General features: G+C 40.0%; 1 protein-coding gene across 1 annotated transcript; it reads right to left on the minus strand.

The window, feature by feature from the left end:
* Positions 1–548: 548 nt before the first annotated feature.
* On the minus strand, positions 549–7,234 carry LOC138025019 (hydroxymethylglutaryl-CoA synthase 1-like). The gene is made up of 5 exons (XM_068872249.1): positions 6,703–7,234; positions 4,714–4,839; positions 3,689–4,013; positions 2,660–2,842; positions 549–1,351 (listed from the first exon to the last, which is right to left on the minus strand). The coding sequence occupies exons 1-5, from the start codon at positions 7,148–7,150 to the stop codon at positions 982–984; spliced, it is 1,452 nt and encodes a 483-aa protein (XP_068728350.1). The 5' UTR covers positions 7,151–7,234; the 3' UTR covers positions 549–981.
* Between the last annotated feature and the right edge of the window lie 5,664 nt (positions 7,235–12,898).

Genomic DNA, 12,898 nt, shown 5'->3' on the forward strand with positions numbered 1-12,898 from the left:
TCAACAAACTCAACCAACATATGACGCCGGATCTGGGAATCGAACCCGGGCCACATTGGTGGGAGGCGAGTGCTCAGAGCATTGCACCGGCATCACAGAGGTCAGGTTCCAACCCATTTTGGAGCCCACTAAAATTATCAGGTGTTTTTTTAAGACACTTAGATCACTTCCTCATTTCGTCTATTACCTGCACTTCAAAATATACATTCCTTTCATTTAGAATAAAATCCTGTTTTGAGGAATTTTCGGAGCGGAAGCCATCATCGTTGCTTCAACTCGTCTTCATGATTCGAGGATGTGAAACGCATTCGCTGGAATTAAGGAATTTAGAAACCGATTTAGTGGAGTAGGCGGAGTCAGGTCCGTTGACCTATTGAACAAAAAGACGCATTCATTGGTACTTTCTGGACATGTGTCGTATTTTCCCAAGCGACGTTTGTCCAGTGTTAGAGTTATCAAAGGCGGATCCTTTTCGTCACAGCGCAAAGTTCAACTTAGCAAAAATATCATTGGTGAGCAGCTGGAGATCTAAAGTCAACGACGCAAAATGTACTAAAAATTGGTTATGATTTTATCATTATGAAGGAACTTATAGTAATTTTTAAAGCCTGCCGTTATGACCATAACAAATAAAGCAAAAACAATATAAATATTAAATCTGTTGCATTGACGAAAAACGTCGCAGCCCAATTGGTCATCTCAGAGGATGTAAGTCTAAAAGAAGGAACTTATAATTTCAGAAACATCTTTGGATTATCTGTAAGACAGTTGCTGAGGCAACAATGTCATACCACTTGTTGTTGTTGTCTTGATGAAGTAACAACGAGATTAACCTGTTTCTTGATGGCAATGCATAACATGCTTTTGCTGTCAATCTGTTTGATGTAACAATCCTTAAATGGAAAAAAATTGGTATGCCTGTGACGCAAACATTTTGGTTGGCCCAGATAATACTACTGGTAGGCCTGTGAAACTTCTAAATCAAACAACCATGCAACCATCTTGGGATGCCTGTTCCGGTTTCCTCTCGTAATTCCGCCGAAATTTCTCATCCACATTTACTAAATAATATGTCCCAGGAAACAAGTTTTCCTCGGAGCACGTTGGTGAATAATTTTTATTGTTGTGATTATGTTCGCGCGCAATGAGAGTTTTTACGAATTCTTCGGGTTCAACTTCTTTTCGGGCTGCTAAGCGTGCTGGGATATCCTTCAGCGACGTTGTTAGTTTGACAAGAGCGGACCCGGAAGTGATATCACGAGTTATTCGAAATGAAAACATGGAGGAGGCAAGTCCCGAGCCGTACGAAAAGAGCACAATACGTTTGCCTGCAAGCTCTTGAATTGGCTCACTGAAAAGCAACAGGAGAAAGAAAAAGCACGCTTTAGTTCACTTATCAAAAAAAAAAAAGAAAACTCACTGGTCACACCTTATAACGAAATTTTCTGTTAAGAGTTAAAAAGAGCTCTTTTCTATCTCTAACCAAGAGAGAATGAGGGGACAGAATACATTCCCATGCCCCATGATTTTCAGTTAAAGCTTCGCGCCATGTTGTGAAAGTTATTTTGGTCTTGTGCCCATGGTCGCGCAATCAATTTTCAATTACGACAAAACAACCAATCAGGGCCCAGTTGTTCAAAAGGTGGATAACGCTATCCACCGGATAAGTCACTATCCATTGGATAGCGCAATTGGTTGCGCTATGACGTATCCACTGGATAGTGATTTATCCGACGAATAGCTTTGTCCATCGTTTGAATAACTGGAGCCAGGTGTCTTCATTACAAGTAGCTGCGCATCAATTTAATTATCATTGCAGCAGACCCATGTATGGTGGATGTGTTCTCTCCCCTCATAATTATCTCTTGCTCTATCTTTCCTGGATCGGTATTGGACGAAGCCCTTGGATAACATTTGACAACATCCGCCAAAAAAAATCCTTTCGCAGTGAATTCCGTGAAGTAAGCTTCTTTACTTAGAAATAAATTTAAAGGTGAAAAGAAAGAAAAATATCAGAGTGGTGAGAGAATGGGACCCAATGATGGTCTGCATCTGACGTCACGGCTGCCATGTTGAATGGCAAGAACAATAACCTGTTTCTCTCAGATAGTACGCGCGCTGTGATTGGCTAAATTAGCGGGCCCTATTCTTGAATTTAGGACCGCCGAAGAAAACACCAGTTGATTCTCTCAGCGGAATTTACTGTAAGCCCAGAGCATGCGCAGGTAAATTCATCATCCCAAGCACTGGGCCACGCCGCCTTCTGTATTGCATTGCGTTACAAATCTTGGACTCATTTTTAAGTGAGGCTTAAGTAAATCGAAACCGGCCTTCGAGCTAACCGCTTCACTGGAAACGCTTATTCAACGTCGGTGCTTATTTATAGTACAAAAAATTGGTTTTATCAACGGAGTTGATAAAACCAATTTTTTGTATACTACTTCCCCACCGACGCAGCACCACAGTTTCTTTAGAAACTACCCCTTCACTTATTTATAGTAGCATTCCTGGTCTCATGTGTGGCGCCAATTAATTTTAAGAAATTCAAACGGAACTTATGGACAGAGGAAGGTTTTCCCCTTAGAACTCAAAGTAATCTTGACATGCAGTACTCAACAAACATAAATGAGGTTCCATATATACAGTCATGTAACTGTACCTGCATAAAAGCGAGGCCAGACATCCATAGAGCGAGGGCGTGTACATGTTTCCAACTTCACGAGCAATGTGCAGTGACTGTGATGTCTTTTCATCAAATATCTCCTGGCTACATTTCATGGAAGCTTTCTCTATTTCCTTGGCCTTGGCTTCATCTTGAAATAGTTCTTCCAGTTTGACATTTCTTTAAGAAGAAATATCATTAAAAGAAATTAGTTGATTATTAATCAATGAATAAAATGGAATATATAAGTTAGTTATTCAATGCTTTCGAGTGGTATACCATGGAATATCCCAAGAGTCGCTTGTATTTTCTTGGTCTACACACTAGCCTTTAGACGCCTTAAGTTTTGCATAACTATTTTATACCATGCCATAGAAAATACAGTGGCCAGCAAGGCACGATGGAAAGGTTGGGTGCGATACCGTTGAATTGCACTGATTGATGGGAAGGTTCGGTGAATGCTGACGAATATACAGGTACAACGGCTTTCCTGCAGTGTTTAATATGATCGTTGTGGATCAATATCCTGTTCGTTTTCCTGGCAGTTGTAGACTGTGTACAAGATGTGATTTCCAAATACGAAATGTAAACATTATGGGTTGTTTGCTGTAAAATTACAAGGTTTGGGGGAATGCTTGACAGTTTACAATGTAAGTTAACAAGCCCTTCTTCTCACAAAAAGAAAATTATCAAATTGACTATCAAGCATTCCCCAAAAACTAAAAAACCAGCAGCGAGATTCAGGTAACAACATTGTAGTAGACCCAGAAAAACAATTTGGCGAAGGATACAGAATGAGCAAGAGCATTGGTTGTGCCTAGGGTTTCTATTAGGAAGCGATGGCATGTACAAATGTAAAAAAGGTACATGACTTATTGCATTAATTAATTAATTCATTAATGTGGGCTCCTAACTTTTGATTTTGGGAAAAGAGCTCCCAAAAATTCTTCTTAGGCAGCCACTTTATTATACATATTATATTTATTTATTTATTCCCCTCCCTTGAAGCTAAAATCATCAACTGACCTATAATCTGCAAGAACGTGATATTTTTCCTCTACTGAACTGCCACTCTCAGTACTGCGTATAAAATCATGAAAAACCAAACGAGCTAGGGATTTCTGCACAATCTTGCTGAAAGGAGTGTGGAATATAGCATAATCTATGTCATCCAAGCTGAATCGTTGATTTTCATAGAGTGTCTTTCCCTTTTCTATGTAACATGTGTAACATTGATCCAAAGCGTGGAAGTAACAGCGAAGAGAGAGCTTTCCATCCACAACAGGGTATTCAGATGACATATTTGGTTTGTAGAAATCATAGGCATGCTCCATATAGATCGATCGCATTCCTACAAGTACAAAAAGGTCACAATGAAATAATCAATAAATGAGTCTCAAAGAAAATCCAGTGTTGCATGGTTGGGAATCTTGAAAATGCTGCCCAAGGCCACTATTAACGTATCTCTGAGCTGGTGATATAATAAATATAATATTGATACATTAATCTTGAAAATTTATTATTAGGCATGTAGCTGGTAGTGGAAATTGGCTAACTTAAAGAAATACAACCTGCTGACATTTTGAGCTTTGGCCACCGGTAGGATTTTTTCGGGGGTTTTGCCACCCTGCAAGATCATTTACAAGCTATAAATTATATATATATATATATATACATGTATATAATTATTATTACTTTTGAAAACACTGAAAGATAACATGAACTAGTACTATCAGAAAAGGAGTGATGTTTGTGATGGCAACAGGGGAAAAAAAGCCAGAGCAACATTTTTTTTTCCAACAAAAGAGGCAACTCAGCTGACTAAAACAAGTCTGAAAGTGGCTGCGACATGTAAATGAAGCATCATCTCTCCAAGTCAATCAGACATTACATGTCACAATATTATATACTGCACTAATGGTGGAGACACGATTCTGTAGCAAGAAATGTAACATCATTTGGCGGTGAAGCACTCATACATGTAGATACCAGGATGATCGGAGGACATTTTTGAGATATTAACATGGTACATACAATGATGTGAATCTTACCTCGCTCCATGACAAGAGGTGCATTTGGCCCTACTAGCATTGCGATGGCTCCTGCCCCACCTGTACTGCGTGCACTCCCGGCTGCATAAACTGCAATATCAGCTGCCACTACAATTGCCAAGCGACCTGTAGATGGAAAAAATGTCCAGTATGAATTTAATGACTCAACTTTGGTGAGAAAGATCCTGAATTCAAAGATGAGCTGGACTAAATTGAGCAGGAAATGCTACCTTTGTAATGATACATGGTTAGACTTTCTCTTGTTGAGTAACAACAATAATATGAAATCCCCATAAAAAACACTGCTTGTTGACTCTATAAGAAATCTAAGATTCCCTGGAGTGTTGCCAAAATAGAGAGGTTGTCGTGTGGTGTTCTGGACCTGGTGGTACACGCATATCCCAGAAATTTATCAGCCTCAAGCTACTACTAATGGACCCTTATTTTATGGGTGAAAATTAAATGAATTCCCAACTCCACCCCTGGGATAGGCTCATTCACAATCATACTGTAAGCAGACTGCTTGTGGTTCAAGTTTTTTCTTGGACTGTAAATTGAGCAACCCAACTCCCACAGTTGATCTAACAATGACTTACATCATACTCTGACATTTTTTACCACAAGAAAAGAGTTTCTATAATCTTTTCAAAGTAAAGTCTTTTTTCACTTTACCATGGCGGACGTTCATTGGTTATTTGTTATGAAAACCTGCCACAACACGAAGAAAAAAGTTTAGGCTAGATTCTGCAACCCGTCCACTTATTTGCATATGAACAGCGTGTGTTGTTATATGCCTCGTTCTTCAAAGGATGCAATAGTAGCCGGGTATTCTATACTTTCTCCATTTGAAGTATTCTATGGTAAACTGAGGTTCACTGCGAGTAGAACTTTTTTTACTATAGTAAAATTGTAGGCTGCAGTGTATCATATATATTGATTACCTTTGGACCAATTACAGAGCAGTTTTCTAGATTAGTAATTGGAAGTGGATCAGTGGCTCTTCAGTCATCTGAGTTCTTAAAGAACGATGTCAGTACAATAAACAGATGATATCTGTTTGCTAACATTGCTTTTGTTATTCAAATGTGCCAACCACAGGAACAAAAGGCACTTTGTTTCAACAGCCAGGCTCTGGTTGGCACATTAATGACAATAGGTGACGTCAACGATATAATTTTGCTACAGGTGGTTTTCATGTTACATCATTGCTGCTATGTTGGTGGACGAAAACAAAAGATCTCTAATTAGCTCTTCTTGTTTGTCCACCAGCAATATTTCATTGCAGCATTGTTATGTGTGTCTTTAGAGATGGTTGCAAACCACCTATAGAGTGGCTTGGTGGATCATTATGGCTCACCACTTATTTGGGTAACTAAAAAAACGAAGGGGTTTGAGCTTGAGCTTGAGTGAGGCTCCAGCACTTGGCTAAGTAGCCTGACTTCTGGCTGTTATACACAATTGTGGTCTCAGTCACACAGACGCCCTTCAAGCTAACCCTGCCAAGCCGGCCACATGCTGGAAAGGTCAGACCACAACACCGGAAATACTGTCCCCTACTCTTTTCGAATAGTGTGTGGGATCTTTAACGTCCCACAGAGTTAATGAACAAGGGCTGTGAGACGGGAGAAGACTTGAAAGTCTAACCATATGCAGTTGTATTTACAAAGGCAGCACTTTCTCCTCAGATATTTTAAGACCCAGAGTGTTGGTCCGGCCGGAGTTGAACTCACGACCTCCCGCGTGACAGCCCGGTGCTCAACCAACTGAGCCACCGATGCGCGGTTGACAACGGCTTGCCAGTCGCTTGATTGCTCTGAACCAGCATTTAAGACAACTAGCAAGGCAATGAGAAAGTATTGTTCAATTTTTTGACGGATCACTAAGCCACTTATACATGTAAGCACTCCAGACGACTGGCGACTCGCCGAGGCGCCCCAACGACAATACCTAACGAATTCGCCCTTTCTTCTGAAAATATATGCAACTTACCATCCCAAGCGCTGCTCTCGATCCATGATATGGAGTTGAAAAGAGCTTGTGTTCCTCCGTAGCAAGCATTGGTAGTATCGATTCCTTCGATACTGTTATTTCCACTATCTTTAAACAGTTGCATAAGCACGCTTTTGACGGACTTTGATTTATCGATCAAGGTCTCTGTTCCGACTTCAAGCCTTCCAATATCGTTAGGATTTATCGAGTTTCTCTCCATGAGCTTGTGAACAACTGTAAGCGACAAAGAATTAATATCCTCTCGATCTCCACAGAAGCCCATGTTTTTTTGGCCTAATCCTATCGTGTATTTTCCTTTGCTAACACCGTCAAATTCCTCTAGCTTCTCTTGGTTGACGTAAGTGTACGGAACGTATACTTCCATTGCAAGAATTCCAACATTTTCTGGCCACTTCTGGTATAAAGCGTTGCAATTTCCCACTGGCATTTTTAGTTACAGTTGTGAAATACAGAAGATAACTTCACGAACGGCGATCATATGTTCTCTGAAGTTGTCTGTCGTCTGATCTATGGTTTTATACCGCTGACACCAAAATAGAACTCACGTATTGCTAGTTTCCAGGCTTTTTACGGAACAGGTAGAGGCATAGGCAATGGTTTTATACCTAAATTCGCAATCCACAAAAGGGACGACCCATCACCGTGGATGGTAAAAAATAACTAAGTATACAAAACTCTAAAACCATAACTATAAGGGTCATAAGAGTAAACTGTGGCAGCGTCAAGCAACTGTTTTAAACGAAGGTTCTGACAAGGGACAGAGATATGTCGGCCCCTAAACCATATGTGACAAATCCCACGCCTACTCACAGCTCCAAACCGCCCTTGTCAATGTAACGTGAGAATTCGATGGCTTAAATATACAAGGAAAAAGTCATTTTCTCTGTCATGTGGTAAGAACTGAAGGTCGCAGATTGCAAAGCTGTGCGCATGCGCCCTACTAAAGGTAACATACATACAAGCATGCATGCATAAACTTTATTTCATCTCGAAATCTTGGCTGACTACAAGAGCTACGATCTTCGAGACATTACATTTACAGCTAAAATACATAGCATATACAGATACCTACTACATGCATAATTAATATTTAAAGATATACCAATTAAAAAGAAAGGCGGCTGTACCAAATGCGGCCCTGGATTCTCATTTGAACCAGTAAACTCAGTAATACCGATAAAATCAGGTAGCGTATTCCGCAACTTAGCTGATACGTAAGAAAAAAAGAAAATAAAGTAATATAGGCAATTTTAAATGTGCTTATTGCATAGAGCTGTAGAGTTTGACTTCAGTAGTAAGAGAACAGGTAATCTGCAAATATAAATCTGGTTATTCTCTTATTTACATTATACCGTTTCTTTAATTTGACACGAGGATCACAGCGAAAAAAGCACAACTTTGTAGAGAATTTTCCATGACAAATATTTGTTCAGAAATCAAAAGTCTTCGTTAACTGCACACACCAGGGTTACTGCTTAGTATCTGGCTGGAAATCGTCTTTTCACTTTTTACCCTGGCCACGCTTCGGCCATTTGATGAGGGCCAGTCTCGAGGTTCTTAAGTTGTCTCCTTCTTGCCCAAAAGAATTCTGGGTAGTTCTGCCATTCCATGACAAGGGAACATCATGCGAAATGTTTGAACAAGAGAGAAAAACGCAGTACCTCCAGACACCGGTGCTGGAGCGTCGTACCAAACGACTCATCCCGGGATTTCGGCCCGTGCGATGGCTTTTGGACGCAGTGGGCCCTTCGTTGCTTTCTACTGCCGACCTTGCCTCCCGGTACGGCATTGAGGGAGAGATATGTCGGCCCCTAAACCATATGTGACAAATCCCACGCCTACTCACAGCTGCAAACCGCCCTTGTCAATGTAACGTAAGTATCTGATGCCTTAAATATATAAGGCAAAACTCATTTTATCTGTCATGTGGTAAGCACTAAAGGTCGCAGATTACCAAGCGTTGCGCACGCGCCCTACTAAAGGTAACAAACATACATTCATGCATGCATGCATGCATGCATGGATAAACTTTATTTCATCTCGAATTTTAGGCTAACTACAAGAGCTAATATCTTTGAGACACTACAATTACAGCGAAAATACATAGCATATACAGATACACACTAAATGAATAATATTTAAAGATATACCAATTGAAAAGAAAAGCCGCTGTACAAAATACGGCATTGTGGGAGAGCCCGACATATTTCTCCCACAATGCCGTATTTAGGGTCGGCCCCTAATCCATATGTGACAAATCCCACGCATACTAACTTTGTGTTTGTGCTTATATTTGCGTCAACTCCGTTTTCACGGTGAAATAAGCGCTGTTATGCTTACGCTTTGCGCTTGCGTCGCTGTTGAAATCAGGCTAAGGGATTAAACCGTATATCACGTAGAAAACAGTGTCTAAATCACATGACACAAATGATTGTCTCATTTTGGATCAAAGGACTTCCAGGGTTCAGATTTGAATCGCTTTCAGTTTAAATTATTATTATTATTATAATTATTATTTAATTTTTTTTTTCACACGGAAGCAGTTAACTTCACATAAAGCAATATTGCAGTCACGGTTTTATTCATCCTGTGAGTAAACAAAATTTTGAGGAATTGCAGCTATTCTTGCTTGCAGCAATAGAGCTACGAGCAGCATGCAAAGTTTGCCGTTGACGTCATCGGTTCTCATTATTGGCGACAGCTAAAAAGTCATCAATCGGTTCTTTTTGTCCCTGTGGATAGCAAGTTTGAACAGGAAAAAAGAACTTTTGCAAAGGGAGATCTTCCCAGTGGCTGGAAATTTTGCCCTTAAAAAAACAAAGAATGGCCATAAAAGAAACACAATGAAAAACTGCAAGGCCACATCTTCCAGTCCAGTTTATTTAGCTCTGGCACATTTTGAGTCACAAGTCAACTGTGCGATACTGTATCAACAACAAGTACTGCGAATAACGTTAAGGATAAGAATTTTGATTATAGCTCTACAAGATTTGATAATGTAATAGAGGAATCTCATATACTCTCAAATAAATAGTTTTAAACCGTTCATATTAAACACAACCTTGCAGTTGATGTGATACTGTATCAACAACAAGTACAACGAACTACGGTTAGGATAAGAATTTCGATTATAGCTTTAGAAGATTTGATATAAGATAATAGAGGAATCTTATATGTATATACACTCCAATAAATAATTTTTAAGTCGTTCATATTAAATAAAACCTTGCAATTATTTATAGCTCATCCAACATCAGGTTTTTTTATTGCAAAGATTAGTCCCTTCACCCCTAGCTAACATATTTTGCCGTTTTATCCTCGAAAGTAGAGGAGAGGGGATGGCGTAGTGGTGAGAGAGTTTGTTGGTTCTCTACTCTGCACCGAGAGGTTTTTCTCCCACCTCATCCCCAGGCTCTCTCTTTTCCTCCCTTGATGGAAAAGAGAGAGCCTGGGAACGAGTTTGGTTTTTCTCCGGGTACTCCTGTTTTCCCTTCTCTCCCCTCTCTTGATTGGATTTGAGTTAAATTAATTTGAATTCTCTGTACAGTGTCCCCAATAAGTTCCTCAGCGATAGAAGACTTGACACTTAGGGCGCGTTCGATTGACCCTATTCCGGAATAAGAATACGTGGAGTGATGATTAAAACGGTATGTTTGGCGCGTTTTGAAGCTGCAAGGATGATAAAATTATGTTTAAAATAGCATTTTAGAAAATGTTTGACAATTTTAATGTGAATCTCCGCAAAAACGAAGGATTTCCAACTTGTATTCCATGTATTCCTATTCCGGAATGCAGTCAATCGAACGCACCCTTAAGGTGGCTCAAATCGGTTTCCACACTTGAAAGAAACGTTCTCATATAGAAGGATTTACACTACAACATTTTATCAATTAACAGCAATGTTATGGTACCGTGTCAAACACCAATTATTGCTGAAAATGATTTGGTCATTTTTGTGACGTAAACCGTTACCATGGCAACAGGAAAGCCTTGCAAAAACACCCCATATTTTGGCCTTAGCTGCTCATATCTCAAAAACGAACTCGGTGGCCCCCATTTTTTATTTCTGAAATGTAATCGACATGCCAGAATGAAGCTTTCTGCAAACTTTAAGAAAATTCTGTGGAGCGGATCCAGAGCCACCTTAAATAATTGAAAATTTAAGATAGCTCAGAATCTACTCCACAGAATTCTTTTAAACTTTGCAGAGAGTTTTATCTTGGCCTGATGATCACTTTTGTGCAATAAAAACTTGGGGTCACCAAGTTCGTTTTTCAGATATGAGCAACTAAAGCTAAAATATAGGGTGTTTTTGCAAGGTTTTCCTATTACCATGGTAACTCGTAACGTCACAAAAATGCATCTTGTTAAGCAATAATTGATGATTCACATGGTACAATGACAGTGCTGTTATGTGATAAAGTATTGTAGTATTTCCGAGTTCATGTCTGCCTCCTCCGAGTTTAAGTGCGAAATTTCTGTGATGGTAATTAGTTCTGCTTTAAATATGAATGAAAATTTTAATAAGAAAAACTTCGCACTTGGACTCACTTTGAAGAGGAGGTAGACATGAACTCGGAAATGCCCATTCAGTTTATTAAATAGTTCCCTAAATGCACCGCAAAAAGTCACCAAGGCCACCAGCCATTCGGAGTCACGACTAACAGGGGCAGCGGAGTACGGTTGAAAGAGGAGGGGGGGGTGGGGCTGGGTTTTGGTATGGATCATGGAAGTGTGAGGGGAGGGGGGTTGTTCAGGAGAAGTACAAAAAGTAGGTGGGGGTACAGACCCCCCCCCCCCTTCCCCTCCCAGCCTCTCCGCGGTCCCTGACGAAGTTAGCAAGAGGCCTTATTTAACACTTAAATGATATAAAAAAACATCTTTGCAAAGTAAAGGTATTTGAAACCTGAAATGCATAGCAGGTTGTGCCCATCGAAGGGACAGAACTATGTCCAAATACGAAGGAGAAATACAAAGTGTATGTTTTATGATGCTAGAAGCATGTGATATATATAGAGTGTTTTCACGTGACGTCACGGCGGCCATGTTGGTGTCCCCAACTAATCCTCTGGGAATTGAGCTCTATTATCATGCAAACGTTTTCTTTTGTTTCGGTGGAAAAACAAGGTTGCTGATCACGTGAGTCAAAACACTATACCGTATAGTTTAAAAGATACCCTAGCTCCCTAGCTCTTTATTTGCTTTATATCACGTGACTAAAGAGAAAAGTAAGAATAAACGAACCCTATCGTCCATGACACTTTAAAGTGCCTATCATCTCGACCCATTCCCCTTCACTGCTCGATTAGGGATCAAAGTATGACCACTTTTCCCGTCTTTCAGAGACCACAATTGCTTGTAATCTCGCAATCTGATTGGCTAATTTGCCGTTGTCGATAAGAGTCTAGACAACGCTGCTTGCGTCATGCTCGCGTCAATTTGTCACGCAATGCAAGAGCCAATCAGGAACGCTCATTTTGAAAAATAAACCAATCACTGATATCGCGAGATAGTTATAGACTATTTTGGTCACGCCAGAAATAAACACTTCTTTGGCGTTGAATATTGTGGTAAAAAACAAATCGAAAGTGATTCAACGTTGTCTGTACTTTTATTGACAACGACATTCGTCATCGCAGTGGTCAAAATTTGTTGTGGACTCACTCGGATGCGCCTCTTGAGTCCACAACATTTGACCACTGTGATGAGGAATAACGTTGTCGATAAGAGTACAAACAACGCTGAACCACTTTCGATTTGTGAAATTTCAATCAAAAAGTTCTCAAGACAACACGATGTATTTTTGACGATATAGATAAAGTGGAAAAGTGTGTTGAGGTGACAGGCACTTTAAGAACAAACTCGTATCACAGAGCACGACATTCTAAACTGAACATCTTTTGTCCTCAGCGCTGGATCCACGGGAATTTTTACTATTTTACGGAAATTGGTTACACATTGCCAGATCCACAGCCAATTGATTTAACAGAGTAGAAAAATAAAAACTATCCAGGAAGGTGCGTTACTTTACTGGCTTACAAGGGAGTGGAAAACGTGTTCTATCTTGGACACGCGCTTCACTCTGGTGATTAAATTCTAAAACACAACCTGAAGTAACATAAGAATTTGTCCTCGTCGACCAGCAACTCCAACTCATGGTACAACATGAGACAAA

Source organism: Montipora capricornis, chromosome 11, assembly GCF_036669925.1.
Source record: "Montipora capricornis isolate CH-2021 chromosome 11, ASM3666992v2, whole genome shotgun sequence".
NCBI classification, from domain to species: Eukaryota; Metazoa; Cnidaria; class Anthozoa; order Scleractinia; family Acroporidae; genus Montipora; species Montipora capricornis.

Excerpts from the sequence above, each read along its gene's own strand:
- LOC138025019 (XM_068872249.1), bottom strand. The coding sequence starts at position 7,150 with ATGCCAGTGGGAAATTGCAACGCTTTATACCAGAAGTGGCCAGAAAAT. Across the intron at positions 2,843-3,688 it reads CACGTTCTTGCAGATTATAG|AAATGTCAAACTGGAAGAAC; the intron begins GTCAGTTGATGA and ends TTCTTCTTAAAG. Across the intron at positions 1,352-2,659 it reads CTGGCCTCGCTTTTATGCAG|TGAGCCAATTCAAGAGCTTG; the intron begins GTACAGTTACAT and ends GTTGCTTTTCAG.